Genomic DNA, 15473 nt, shown 5'->3' on the forward strand with positions numbered 1-15473 from the left:
TTATCTGAGGTGACAAACGTTGGACTTGGCAGAGTATAGCACAGAGCCTTTTAAAGTCTTCTGAGAACCATGAGAGCTTGGTTCAAGACATCTGCCCCAAGCTCTCGTGAAGCTGAGTAATCGTACCTGCGGGTATTGGGTGGAAATTCAAATGAGAGTTTTGTAGGCAAGGATGGATGCACTGAAGAACAGCTGCGTATCAGCCACTTCAATGTCCATGTTCAAAATACAACACAATAAACAAATAACATCTAGGGGAAGAGATTTTGGCAAAGGGATCTAAGAGTTATCAAAGTCTTGTCTCTATCTTAGGAGTTGATGCAAAGAGGAGGAGACCCCACTGTGAAAATTGCTGGTCTTAGAGATCCAAGGAAGGAATTCCCAGAGAAAATATTTTTCCCATTCCAACACAAAATGAAAGGCAGAGACAAGGGAAGGGATAAACAGCATGCAAGATTTTTGTTTAATAAATTGTTCTCCAAGTTTTATTTTTAAATCATACATGAGGAGTAATGTGGATCATTTCCATAATGTATGTTGGTTAACTGAAAGATGCAATATTTCATGTAATGTTGTTACTGTCTTCATATGAAGCAGCTGCTTCTCTTTTTGTTGAAGTCAGACAGAAAGAGCAGCTGAGTTTGAACCCAGCTGCATATCTGCAAAACGATCTGGATAGTCTTTTGGATCTTAAAGGTTGCTTATGCATAAGGAAGGTAATATAGTTTAATTTTAAAATTTAATACCAAGGTCTTGAAAATGTTCCCAAGAAAGGGCTGGTATTTTCAGAAGTATTGTGATATTTTCTTATGCCAGAGCTAAAAATGTATTTGCTGCAAGCAAATCCTTTTTGATTCCACCACCAGCTATTATTCACTATTTAATTCTATCTCTGTGTATCTATCCTGTATCCTACATAAAGCTGTTGTATGCATAAACATTAATTCATTAATGAGACGCGTTCTAACAGCAAAGTCTTGAATCAAGCTCATATAAAGGAGTTGGAAGGGAAGTGTGATTCGTGGGATGAAAAATTGAATGCCAGCGTTGAGCTCATTCCTGAAACTTTTTACAAAATATCTTGGAACCACAAGTTTATTTTAAATAATTTTTTTTAATTAAGTTTTCTACTGGTAATTTCCTATAAGTGTCTTTAAAGATTTTCCTTGCAATGACATGCTTTAGCATTGTTTGAAAAACTCTGCACTGCATGGTCTTAATCTCGATCTTAATGCAGGTAAAGTATGCATCTTCCATGTTTTGGGCACCACTTGTCACAAATTAAAGATGAGGATTTTCTTTTAAACTTTTTGATAATGATATTGAATTGACTTCTGGTGCATTCTTCTAGTCAGACTGGCAATTACGTGTGAGAAGTCAGGAACGACCTTTTAAAATCTTTCTGTTTTCAAGAGTTTTGAAAATAATGTAACTATTGGAATAACTTTTAATTACTTCTCATTGTTATCTTACTAACTTAACAATTTTTTAAAACAGATTGAGAATCTCGATCCCCGAGGAATTCAGCTGTCTGCTTTATTTATGAGTGGTGTCGATATGGCACTTTTTGCAAACGACGCTTGCGGACAACCAATTCCATGGGAGCACTGCTGTCCGTGGATGTATTTTGATGGAAAATTATTCCAGACCAAGCTCATCAAAGCCAGCCGGGAGAAAGTTCCGCTCATTGACCTCTGTGATGGTCAGGTGTGTAGTTTCAGAAGTGACAGAGTATCAAGTGTACCAGATTTTCAGAAGTGTTAGGTGTGGTTGGTTTATCAGTCATTTACTTCACGTATTTATCTCTCTGCTTTTAAAAAGGCAATATGTTATGAATGGCTAATAGGGATTTTTCAGCTCTGTTTACTCTGTCTCTTGATGATTGAGTTGGCATTTTGTTAGATTTGGAAAAAAGTAAACTGATGTCAATTTTGATTCAATTTTTTTTCTCTCTGGAACCGGAAACTTGAATGCACAGAATCACAGAATGTTAGAGATGGGAAGGGACCTTGAAAGCTCATCCAGTCCAATCCCCCTGCCGGAGCAGGAACACCCAGATCAGCTCACACAGGAAATGCAGTTGTGACGTAGTGAATGACTCTGAGCTGAAAACTCTCTCGGCTCATTTGTTCAAGTACTTACTGTCTTTTTAGGTCAAGCTGGCAAGACTGTCGCAAAGGACTAACCTTCAATGGATTTACAGTGAAAGAAAATTTGTGATTTCTAACTTACTGTGCAGACTGTAAAGTCGTTCTTACGGGCTTTAAGCTCAAAAATCTTTTCACATTTTGTACAACCATCTTAAAATACAAATGAATTGTTTTTCTGTTCTGCCCGAATCACGCAGTTATTATCTTAACTATAAAAACAGGAAACTGATAAAAATCAGCAGTTTACTGAAGGACCAAAACTTTTTTTTTCACTTTTCGGGACATATGAAATCTTAACAAAACAGCTGACCTCTTCTTATTTCTGACTCAAGGGAAACTGATAGTAGCTTGAATATTGATGGTGGCTGTGGTCCCTCTCAGGCTTGTTAGCCTCCAGGCATGCTCAGCTCATTTACATAGATTTTGTTTTGCACTCCAGGTTTATGATGACTATTCTGTTTAAAGTAAAGGGCTGCATTAAGTGTTCAGGAGACTATAGATGGAGGTTTCTCAGTTCCTTTCTGGAAAACCCTTTTTAACTTTTAAACTCTTTCTGTGTTACCAAGTTCTAAACTGTCTCTGTATTTAGACTCCCATCCCTCTACTGGTACGTGAAGATTTTCTTGTGAACAACTGGAATATCAGTGAGCAGATACCCAAGACATATTATTGTTGTTTTCTAGCTGGCTTTATGTATTGCAGTAGTTATCTACTATTCTATTATTTTGCTGTCTTTGAATTTGTTGTGTACATGCTTTATACAACTGAAATCAGAATTTTAACATCTCTATGACCTTTTCTTTATTCATAGGCTGAGCAGGCAGCCAAGGTTGAAAAGATGCGTCAAAGCATCCTAGAAGGATTAAATTTCTCCAGGCAGAACCATCCTCTCCCTTTCCCACCTCCACCTGCCATGCCTTTCTATCCAGCTTCTATGTATCCTCGACACTTTGGGCCAGTCCCACCACCTCAGGGCAGGGGGAGAGGCTTTGCTGGTAAGTGATGGGACAGATGTGCGAAATGTTGGTGTGAGGCGTTACCTTGTCTTTTGTATTCCCAAAGCTATGAACCGAGTGCCTGTTCAATTTCATAGGAAGAATACATAAAAGCAAGTGGTTGGCATGTGTTGGCACGTGCCAGTCACTGTGGTTTGTTGCTACTTTTCTTAGCCATAGCCTAGCAATATAGAATGCTGCATACTTCCATCAGGATTTTTAGTAACTGTGCCAGATCAAAATATTTTTACCGCTATTGTATGAAAAAGAAAAAAAGAGGAATGGATCCACACTGTATGATATGAAAAGGCTCTTATTTGCACTGTACATTGCTTCAAAACGTTTATGTTTATAAATCTTAAGAATGTCTAAATTAATGGACGCAGTCTAACTCTCAGAGTTGAAGACAACCTTTCCTCCTCCCCGCCCCTCTGTATTTCGCTACAGTCATTTAACCATTGGCACCCTTGAGTGTAAACACTGATATAACCATTCCAGGCTAGAATTCCATTATAGAATTATTCCTTTTCTGAAAACCTCTCTGGTTCCAAGGCCCACAGGTGTATTGATACTGAACATTGGCAGTAAGACGTTCTTGCGGTGCCACAGCTGTAGCCATCGGAGCTCATTGCCAAAAAATTGTCGCAAGCCTTTCAGTGCTCATTATGCCGTAGAAGTTGGGATGCCTGTTCCAAACCCCGGTTTAAACCCTACTATTTGTGTAAGAGAGCCCGTGCTTGCTAAGGCATCAGGACATCTTTGGCCAGGGCGTCCTCGGCGGCCGTGGCTTGCTCCCGTGCAGCATCGCCTGCAGGAGCGCAGCCCTCCCTGCTGACTCCGGAAGGATGGAAGGAGGCAGCAGCATCTCTGCTAGGGGCCTTCCCGGATGCCTGGCCCCCTCACAGCTTTTCCCCTGTCTTTCTTTACCCTGGGTCTAACAGGAGTCTATGGCTTCGGAGGCCCCTATGGGGAAACAGTAGCCACAGGCGCTTACCGGGCCTTCCGGGTGGCAGCAGCGGCAGGACACTCCGGAGCCTTCTCTGGCAATGACAGCAACAGGACTAGCAAGTTTCAGGGCGGTAATTATACCCAAAACCCTTTTCTTAGAGCTTCTGGCAATGGCTTCCTTCACTTTACGGTTTGGTCTGAGGCTTTCCTACTGACTGCCAGTCTCCCTTCCTCCCTAACTGTCTCGGCTCCCCCTCTCTCGAGCCTGCCCAGGCTGCTGTCTGCTCTGCTCTCCCCAGGTCCCCCCGCCAGCCCCCCGGCGCCAGCCTCTCTCATGCCTAGAAACCCTTCTCCAAACACAGGATAGCTGTAAAACCCAACGAGACAGTCTGTCTCCTGCGCTTCAGAATGCGAGGGTGGAATCTGTAATCAGCTGAACCTTGCTGTATTAACAGTTATTTTCTAAAATTCGGGGGCAGTTGAGCTTTTTCAAAAACCAATCCACCATAGAAATGACACTGCAGTGTTCCTGCTAACCTGTTCTTCACTGGCATCGGTGTCAGCGTGGACACAGGTGTGATATTTGCTTCCTTACCTGTGTGCCCGTTGCTCATCTCCTGTATGAGATGGTGGGATGCTGGAAACCTGTTATCTGCAATCCCTCGTTGAGGGTAAAATTTTTTCCATGGATTTAGCTGTTCTTTCTGGCCTCTGAGCTTTTATCCTAAAAATGAACATACCTCTCATGCTTCTTTGTGTGAGTAACTTTGCCCCTGTAAACAATGTGCATTTGAAGCTGAAAGGCTTGTACAGGGAAGTATGAACCTTTTTGAATTTAATCAGTAATTTAGTTCCTAGCATATTAACATTTGAAAACTAATCGGGGCTGCAGAAGTGCTGTGTTTTGTAACCCTTTCAGTGCTGATGGTCTTACCAGTAACATCTGGCTCAGTTGCACTTACCTAGATTTCTTGAAATACATGTTATGCCCCAGTATTGATTTTTGGCAAAACACAGGTATGAAGATAGGAGCAACTTGAATAGAAGATACATTCTTATTTTAGACAACTGCGATTTTAGCCGCTTTCTTGGTAGGGGAAGGCTAAACCTACTTCTTACACCCAGATCAATTTAAATGCTATATTTTTGAAACAACTTAGTGTTTTGTTTACAGCAGTTATAATCTATCTGTGTGTCTTGTGCTGATATTTGATGTCCACTAAAAAGCGCCTTTAAACCTGCAAAAATTACATCTTCATTAGGAATGCACAAAAAAATACTCTTCAGATAAAATTTCACTTCGGTTTCTAAAGGCTTATCTAAAGTATATTTTTAATTACTGAAACTGAAGTACTTGTGTAAGATCCTTTCTCTTTTCAGAATTCCTATCTGTTTTTAAAAAGGGGGGAAAGAATGACTCTTAGAGTTACAATACTTCTTAAAGATCACAAAATAAGAAATAATCTCCTGGTATCAAAAGAGGAAACTGTATATATGATAAAATCTGGCCAAAGCAGCTTTCCATTCATTTGTAACTTTAATGGTGTGATTATGAAAATCAAGGTTTGGTTTTGCTTTTATGTGCAGGAGTCCAACCTATTCCTTCTCAGGGAGGGAAACTTGAAATTGCCGGCACTGTAGTCGGCCATTGGGCTGGAAGCAGACGTGGACGAGGGGGTAGAGGGCCATTTCCTCTGCAGGTCGTTTCTGTGGGAGGACCAGCGAGAGGGTAAGTGCAATCTTGTGGAATGTAAGTTTTATATGTCATTTAATGACTGTGGGGGGAAGTAAAACAGGGAAAAGTTGGAAGCATTAGAAATTGCATGCAGCACATTTTAGGACACTTTAGGTAAATTATACCCACTGAGGATTCAAGAAAAGCATTTACATTCATTTTAAGATGTTTTTAATCAGTTATTCAGATGAGTATAAGCATCTTTATGTGCAAATAAAATTCATACTCTGAATCTGACATACACATGTATATATATAGATACACACACACTGAATTGTTTTGCATGAGGTAATTACTTGGGGACTTTCTCTGACATGAAATACATTATACTAGATCAAAACTATCACAGCACTCAATTACTTTTTTTGTCATGGCAGAACATTTATTAAGAAGTATGATAAAATTTTTAATAACTTCATTATGTAATTCTTCTGTGAAGCAGAAAACACCTGAAGGCCATTTCTGGGTTTAATAGCTCTCTGCTACAGTCATGATGGGAGATGTGCTTAAAAGAATATTAATTTCTTGAGCTCTTCCAGTTCATTTCTCTACAACTGAAATTACAGGTGCACAGCATTTCTGAAAAATAAATACTTTGTTACAAAAATATCTAGTCCTTTACTTTTGAGATTATCTTTTTCCATAGGTTTAATTGTTCTGTGCCTTACAGAACTGTCCATCATCTTTAATTAAGATTGTACCTATTAAGGAGACAATCCCAAAGTGATGTGATTTCTGTATTATGTCTGGCTTTAACTATATTAAAGGAATGCAGTAAAGCAGGTGTATTTATCCCATCTTGAGCTAGGAAGCAGCAGTCTGAAAGAATAAGTCTGAACTGCATGAATTCCTCTCTATCCATTCATTTAATCAAAGGTGCACTATAAGGCTTAGCGCTGAAGTCAGCCAGAGCTGTTAGAATGCTTGTCTTGGACTGAGGGAGGAAGTGGTTGGATCCGAAGCAGGGGGAGATGTGAGAGCTGCTGGTGTGAGGACAGGGAGAGATAAGAACAGCAGAAACAAAGATTAAAAAGTTCAGCAGCAGCAAACAGCAGTGGTGTAAGAGCAGAGCCAACACTGAGGGGAGCAGATTTAGGTGGGAACATTTTATTCTCTAGAATTAAGATTCCGTTGCCAAAAAGTAAGCATCTAGTGTTGTTTTAGACACTTCAGACAAGTGTCAGCTAACTGTGCCGGCTAGCGGGGTCCCTGGGATACCCGTGCTCTTCCAGAGTAGCGGCTGGAGACCAGGGGAGTAAACTGTGGGGTGTGATGAGGCACGAGGCTCCTTGGGGTATTTAATCTTAATGCTCAGTTTCAGTGGACGACATAACATTTTTCACCATTTAAATGAGGTTAGTGTGTGGTCTCATAAGTTCTGTTTTTCCTGAAGATCCACGAGCGGAAGAATCTGGCTTACTGCAGAGCTTGCTGCTTTTCTTCAGTTCAGTGCACTGGCGGCGGTACTGTTTGTGGAAAATGTCCGGGTAATTTACAGTGTCGTACAGGCTGCTGCCTGAGCGGGATCTGGAGACACCTTCAGGCTCCGATCTGGCTTACATTTATACGTACCGTTGGCTTCCTTCACAGAATAGCAGTTCCTCCATTTTCTGAAGAAGCAAATACATGAATTTATGCAGAACATCAGTAGCCAAGAACTACCACGGGCAAATCCTAAATGGAGAGCCCTCCTTATCTGGGAAGCGGTCAGATCACTGAAGGGTGTTACTGCTCCTCTGAGTAACTTTACGACAGAAAATTACTGTTCTCCAATAGTAGCTTTTGAGTTAGGAGATGAAATATCTGATGTTTTCCTTCCGTCGGAGGTACTATCTTTGGGCAGTTAGGTTTGAGTACAAATTGTCATCTCAAAAAGACAAGAAAACTGTCAATGCCAGATCTTCCTGTCTCCATTAAATCATAACTGATATTAAATTCTTTACGTGTCGAGTTACTAGAATTAGTCAGAGGGAAAAACTAGCACAGGCAGCTTATCTGTTTGCTGTGTCAGTCGATACTAAAAATAAAACCTAGTAGGAAAACACACTAATGTTCATGTTCTATCTAGAGATGGGTATTTTAAAGATCGGGGTCCTTGTTGGCAGATGCTGTTTCATACTAAAGAACACCCCTAGGAAGCTGCACAGTACATTGTCTGCAATGTCTCACCTAGTCCTGCACACTTCTATTTCATTTTTTATCTGTTTCAGCAGAGGGGATCATGTCAGGCTTAGTTACACCGTTGTCTCATGTCTATGCAACACTGAATTTCTTGGATGTTCTTACTGTGTAAAATTCTACCAACTGCTTTTTCTTGGCTTTGATCCATCAGCATATTTAGTGTGATTTTCTGAGCAGGAGAAATCTTACTCAGCTCCCTGAAGGGTACACTTTCACCTTGTACAAAAATTAGCAAATGGGACAGGTGTTAAAATCTTTGGAAAGCATGCAGTGAGAAATACTCCAATACAAAACACAGCTCTTTCTGTTGCTCTTAAATCCCAGTATTTAATTTTTTAGTGCTCAGTGTGGGAATTTGTAATATAACTTTGTTTTTGCAGCACAGCAGCAGAAGAAGCAGGAGCGCTACAGAAGAGCTCAGGCAGTTTTTTTGTCCAGCTCGCAGGGATCTTGCTGGCATATGGGAATTGTCAGGTCCATGGAAAATGAGATCCAGTTTAATTGTAGCTGTCACTTGATGCCAGAATGGCAAACTGGGCAATTGCAGCCCACGCAGCGTAGAAACTGGGCTGGATGCAGGCACGGACCTGAGCAGCACCCGGCTGCTCTGTGCCGGCTTTGGAGGGGTCAGCCTTTGTGCTGGGACCTCCTGGTATCGGGCAGTGGATTTGGAGGAAAAGTAGAGCAATCACATATTTCTAGCAGAGAAAACAAAAAGAATTTTTAGGTGAGAAGTAGTCCTTGACATAATGATAAGGAAGTTGAGTTTCTACAATTGATGGCATTGTAATAGTTTTAGCTGAGTGAAAGTTTGTTTTGATCTGATGTAACCTATACTGAATCAAATCAAAAAGCCACTATGCGATGTGTCCTGGTGGAAGCCTCCAGCTGAAAGCATCCACACTTCATAAATGGTGACATGTCAGATACGACTGAAGCCTCCTTTCTTTCCCTCAGATTCTTAGATAATTTTGTATTCTCCCATCAAGACTGAAGCAATTTTATATCTTGCCTTCCTTTTATCTGCTCTCAGCTGTGTAGTGTGTTTATACATGGGAAGGGTTATTAAATGGGACAAGTGGCCTTACAAATGGTTCAGATTGCTTGTGTATTTTTTTTTTAAGGTGAAAGTATTCTGAGCTCTGTTTTTAAAGTGCTGTAAGGATAATTTGACACTTGGAAAATGTTTCTGCAAAGCTTGAAAGTACTCATTTATTGTTTCTCTAGAAGTGAAATATAGAAATAGTCATTTTATTGCTACGAAAACAAGAGGTTCGTTAGGTATACACTTGCAAGCAGTAGAACCCTGTAATTCTCAATTAGTTAGTCATATTGCTGCTTTAAAGAAATGTAAATGTTCATCACTGGACAGTAAAGCTAGAAAAAAAAACTTCCAGCAAAATACAATTTGAAGTAGTTTTAAACAAAGCTGATATGTATTTTTCTTTCTTCCTTTCCCTCAAAACTTACAGACGTCCTAGAGGAGTTATTTCCACTCCAGTGATAAGAACTTTTGGAAGAGGCGGAAGGTACTATGGGAGAGGTTATAAAAGCCAGGGAGCAATTCAGGTAATAAAGCCATGTGCCTGACTTCAAAACACTCTAGTTTACAGGCTAGTATGGTACGGACTTCCAAAGCAGCTAATACTGACAAGCACAACTTTCAAAGATAAAAGTGTTTCTTGCGATGATCTTGCCCATGTGTTGAAGCTGTGAGCTGCACAGCCGGGATGGATGGCAGCCTAGTGTTGCATGTCAATTAGAAGCAAACTTGGGTTATAAAGACAGATGTGGAAAAATGTGTTGTGGTATGAAAGCTGTGCCTACACATCTCAATCCGGCCGTGGGAGTGGAAGAAAAAATTAGGAAATAGGAGAAATACAAAGCAGAAACAAATTAGCCATTTCTGTTCCCACCCCTGCTCTTTCCTGGTTTCTTTTCTGGGACCAGAGTCCAACCTCATGAAGAAAAATTTGTAGCAGTAGAAGGATCTTAGCTGGTGCATGGCTCCAAATATAAGAACTTACTCTAAACTACTGGGAAGTAACAGACCAGTCTTTGCCCCCATGAGCCCACAGTTTCATTTTCAGTGACAACATATGCAGCATCTGTGGATCATGGTTTTTGTCTTTTCCATGGATCCTTTAAATGCAGCTGAAGCAAACTGCTGTTCTGTATTAAATGCCCATTGCTTCAGAGTTAGGTTTTCCTCCCTTTCCCATTGTTCTTGCTGCTATGCAGCTCTGAATGACGATGCAAGTCCCAATGGTCATGGATGAGTGGGTAGTAAATAGGTGGAAAACTTTCACAATAAATATATCATCTGGATCTGTAATTTGTCCTGGAGACATTAGAATATAAGAGTAGAGGGATGTTTGGAGGTATCAGACAGCAAGAGGAGGAATGTTCTCCAGTGGATAATGAAGCAACTGTTAACTTCAAGTAAAACTTGCTGGTTCTAAGTGTAAAAATTCAAATACTTCTCCTTTTCCTTGTTCAATTTCTGTGTACACAGATTATATATGTCTACAAATGGACCTATGTATTTGAAGCTTTACATCTTTTGCTCTAAATAGAAGAGAAACCACTATGTTAATGATACAGTACCTAATTTCCAAGTACCTTAACCTATGAAATAAAGGAAGCCCTGAGAAGGAACTCCTAAATACTCTGGGCTTACTACGGGTTTACATACGTAAATGTATTTCAGATACCTGTAGGTGGTAGGTAGATAGTCTTGACAGACAATCAGCAGGTTTGGGTATTTTATTAATAATATGTAATAATATGTAACATATACTTACACCAGGTAAGACCCTCCCTGCTGTGGCTTTATCACAGTCTTGATCTGGAAAGAAACAAAAGCACGTGTTTAATCTAAAGCTTAACACTTAGCAAAGCCTGTAAAGACGTACATTTACGCACACACGATAAATATTCATTGTCCTCATATGCCGGTCATGTACCTATGCAATGCTACTGCAGAAGTTTTTTGTGATTTTCTGGATAACAAGGTTTGTGATCCTGATGCTAGAGAACAGCAGCTCTTACCTGCAGAGTCTTTCAGCGGTAAAAAAACCATGTTGTTTATAGTATGTAAAAATTAAGATTATTACACTTGGCAACTGTTTGCTATTGTTTGAGGTGTATAAGATGTCCAATTCTTAAGAAATGACTTAGTACTAGACTTTGTTAACAGTGTGACAGATAAGTGCGTTGCTTCTTAGCAACCCAACCTACTTATTTTGTTCTGTTGTTTAAAGCCTGTTATGTTACTGGAACGCTAAGATTCCCTGTTGCAGATACTTAGCTCAATATATGTTCTAATGCTGCATAAATCTGGTTTTTATTGCTATACTCAGCCTTGTAAGATTCTCCTATATGCTTTTCGTATGAAGTCGCTTTCCCCATCTCAGAAGCATATAGACTAGTATAGATAATACTGCATGGTACTTTTGCACTTCTTTAAAAATTGTCTGAAAAAAAGTTTTCCTTTGTATTTGGATAACATGTAATCATATAATTAAATGATAATGTATGTGAACCAAGAAGCAGAGTTAAGCTGTATATTGATTCTCAGTTTTGGTGTTTCCAGGCATTTATGTAGCTCTTACATTGTGAAATAACTGAAGCATCAAAGTTAGAAAGGGCATTTTAACCCCCAGGAGCATCAAAAGGCATGGCTAGAAGGCGCTGGGAAATACTGCAAATCCTCTCTCATCTGTGCTGCGCTGTTTATTTTGTTTGCAACTTCCTATTCCAGCAGTACATAATATTCCGTGTTGGCTTGTGATACTTCTGCACACTGCATGCTGCCTATTAATAGCGTCTTTGTAACAGATTGTACATATATAGCAGTGGTTCTTCAGTAATTTTCTTCTTTTTTTAAAAAATAGGGCAAACCTCCTTATGCTGCTTCAGCAGAAGAAGTAGCCAAAGAACTTAAGTCAAAATCAGAGGAATCTAAATCCTCAATTGTGTCTTCAGATGGATCCCTGGCTGAAAATGGAGTTGTGAATGAGGAAAAACCAGCTTCCCAGATGAATGGGAATACAGGAGACATCAGGGCTTCCAATCAGTCTGAAAGTGCCTTGAGTAATGACTCTAAAATGTGCAATACAAATCCTCACTTAAATGCACTAAATGCAGACAGTGTTTGCCATAAAGATGATACTCTTGAGGCCACTGTCTTAAAAAAAGAAGAGTAAACTTATTTTTTATAGAGGGTGAAGGATGTTGGGAAGGGTCAGGATTAGGAATACCTGGAAAGAAAGAGAGCCTACAGTTACGTACATTTTTTCCTTTCCGTAAGAGAAAAATGAGGACTTTGGAAATTCGGATCCCTCTTTGATGTCAGAGATTTAAACAACACATTTTTAGTTTTAACCAGTTGTAGTCAAAATGCTACAATAAAACAAAAAAGAAAGAGAATGAAGAGCATTTGACTCCCGCACTTAAAATGAAGTATACATAAAGTTTAAACTGGTTATGACAAAAGCTTGTAGTTTTGTTTTTTGAAATATAAAGAAAACAAATTTTGGCAGTCTTTAAGTATATATAGCTTAAAATATAATTTTTAGTACTTGGCACCATATGTATGCCATTATATTTGATTTTGCATTACTGTGTCACAATAAAGCTTTCTTTAAGGCTTTGATTTCATGATTATGGGGGGAAAAGGCACAACCACAGTTTTTTCTTTCTTAAATTTCATCACCGTTGATGTGGTTCTTTTGTGTTAAAATGTGCAAACTATCGAAACTAAAAATCATAGAGTAATATTGCAGTTCTGCTGATTTTAAATATACATCATACATACTTTACAAGCAAGTTAAATGGAGATAAACTTGAAATCATAGAAGATGCAAATGACCTTTCAAAATAAACACAAATGTGTTCTGAAACTTTTTGTGACTAATACCATGCATCCGTGATCAATGAACTATGTGGTTTTGAATCAGACGTAGACCATTAGTACTACTATTTGAGCTAAACTTCTGCATGGTTCATAATTTTTAAAGTGTGTAGTTAATATTATGCATGTTATTGTCCTCTTTCTTCCATTCTTACAAGTACTGTGCCCATTTGCAAAACAAAAAGCTAATAATCAGTAATAGTCCTATAAAAGATGTTAACTATGTTTAGTCATTGACTGATCTTGCTCTAACCTTAAAATTTTGTGATTATTGACCTCTGTTGCATTTATTCTAAAACTTAAAAAAAAAATTATCTAGCCGTTTTGAATATCAACGTTACCCTGGTGTACTCATTGCTGTATGCATTATTGTTCTCTGTTGCTGTTTTATGCCTTCATATTAGCAAATATGAAATTCTGTGAAAAACAAAAAAAAAAAAGCTTTGATCTTCAAAAAAAAAAAAGTACCCCCCTTCTGTAGCAGGAAACAAATGGCTTGTTCTTGAGAACTTTCCCATCAAGAATTTAGTATAAGCAAATATACCTGTATCATTTTGATGTTTTTGTTAGTGTTTCCAAACTTAATGTACTTCAAAATCAGAATCATTTCTTTATATTCGTTTTCATATAATTCTCCTGATGCTCTTCATCACACATTAGTGATCAGAAATGAGGTGTAATTCCCCATTCCCTGCCCGCAAGAGCTAAGTAGGTATCTTAATGTAAGTTGAAGGGAGTTCTGCCCCAACTCATGGATTGTGCAAGAATGAACTACTGTTGGGTTTGATTGGTTGTAGATGGATTGTGGTGTGGTGTATTTGAAGGCTATTGAATGCAACTTACAGTGCTTAATAAAAATCTTTATTCTTTTAGTATAAAATACTGTATGCCTTTTTTGTCAAATATTTTTTTAATTAACAAGTTGTAAATAAAAGTTTTCCTATGCCCAAAATAAAGCAATTGAGTTAGCAGACTACGTGATGTCCTCCCAAAAGACGGAGAAGGAAAACGCAACCTTTACATGCTGCCGCTGGTGGGAGTACTGCCCTTGCTCTGAGCAACGCTTTGGCCTTTCATTTTATGCGGCTGCTTCAGCTGTCCACCTTTAAATGCAAGGTGGTTAGCAAGAGGCAAATATGACAAAAATAATAGGAGCGGTTATATTTAAAGAAGAGAAAGACCAAGCCCAGGTGCTCGCAGGATTTGATAGACAAGGCCTGTGTCTCAGCTCTGCGGACCTGAGAATAAATTATTCCCTTATGTGGGAGTTTTCTCTACATCGTGGCTCATACTGACATAACAGGAGGAGTTATAAATTTATACCTTGTTTGGTACAGGAGAGCTTTTTTGTCTGGGCACACCCTTACTCTCTGCTGTTTCTAGCTGAATGTTCACCTGTTGGGTGCCTGGTGCGTGGTGTTAAAAGCTGCCTTGCCCTGGGTGCTGTTGTTCTCGTGTCATGTCCACACGAGTGGTGGTGCCGGCTCCGTGCGCTCGCTGTAGGTGCAGTTTATAGCAGCGCCGCTGTGTTTTGTGCAAATTGCCGCAATCAGTCTTCCTCTCTTCTTCTAAAGTCAAACATGCGGGAGGGGAGCAGCTGTGTTGGTGACACAGCAGCTATCCCAGAGATCCTGCTGCTGAGCTCCGGCGGGATTGCCTCCCTCCTACCCTGCACTGATGCTGCATTATTTGCCCCAAGTTGGAGCTTGGATATTCTGGGAATATCCAGCCTCTGGTTCTGGGGAAGGTCCCGGGCACCAGGTGCCCTTTTTCCCAGCACAGGAGAGGATGTGTTTCCTTTTCCCATCATAACGTGGTCACTGGCATGGAATAAGCAGCATCAACAAAAATAAATGTGCACGGGGGATTTCCCCAATGTGCCACGTACTGCAAGGGTAATGACTTCGCTCCTTTCCTTAATGTAGCTACACCAGGAAAATTTTTCATGGGCAGCTGAAGTGTGGCAAGCTATCCACACAAGTGGGACTAAAATGAGGACGTGACAGTACCGCAAATTGACTCGTCCATCGGCCCATGTGGAAGGTGCTGCTCATTCACCAGAAACTAGGGTGAAAAGCTTTGCCTTGTGTGACACCTGTGTACTTGACCTGGAGCACGGATTTCCTGGCCCATTTAAGCCCCGGAGGGACAGAACCCGGCTCCTGGGGAAGAAACGGTGCTGGGGCGGGAGGAGGACGAGCCTTGGCCTGGTGGTAGGTGCCAGCAGCAGGAGCGACAGGGACATCGTACAGGTACCAGAGCTCCCCGGTTCCCCGGCTGGGAACAGTGGTGTCAAACCCAGAGCCGACACCGGGTTTGTTCTTTCCTCCGGGCAATGCGTGCACGCGGTTCCGGACCGAGGAGCGGGGGGTGCCGCGGTGGGTGCTCGGGGGCTGAGGGCACCCCAATGATCTTCTGTGAGTCCGCACCCCTCGGGGCAAGCGCGGGGCTGCCTGGCTTCCCTCCAGTCTTTAGTAGCTTCCTGCAGGAAAAAAGAAAGACACAATTTGAATTCTTTTAGTCCTTTTCCAAAGAGTTAAACTGACTCT

At 40.4% G+C, this 15473-nt stretch overlaps 1 protein-coding gene across 2 annotated transcripts in view; it reads left to right on the top strand.

The window, feature by feature from the left end:
- The window catches only part of FAM120A (family with sequence similarity 120A), a 48166-nt gene extending 34290 nt beyond the window's left edge, over positions 1–13876 (top strand). For both annotated transcript variants that reach the window (XM_010078049.1, XM_010078050.1), the window contains exons 12-17: positions 1498–1707; positions 2962–3145; positions 4087–4224; positions 5681–5822; positions 9482–9578; positions 11906–13876. In XM_010078049.1, coding sequence (XP_010076351.1) covers positions 1498–1707; positions 2962–3145; positions 4087–4224; positions 5681–5822; positions 9482–9578; positions 11906–12217 — 1083 coding nt within the window. In that variant the 3' untranslated portion in view covers positions 12218–13876. The remainder of the gene's footprint in view (positions 1–1497; positions 1708–2961; positions 3146–4086; positions 4225–5680; positions 5823–9481; positions 9579–11905) is intronic.
- Positions 13877–15473: the final 1597 nt, after the last annotated feature.

This window comes from Pterocles gutturalis, unplaced genomic scaffold (assembly GCF_000699245.1).
Source record: "Pterocles gutturalis isolate BGI_N339 unplaced genomic scaffold, ASM69924v1 scaffold25978, whole genome shotgun sequence".
Classification (NCBI taxonomy): Eukaryota; Metazoa; Chordata; class Aves; order Pterocliformes; family Pteroclidae; genus Pterocles; species Pterocles gutturalis.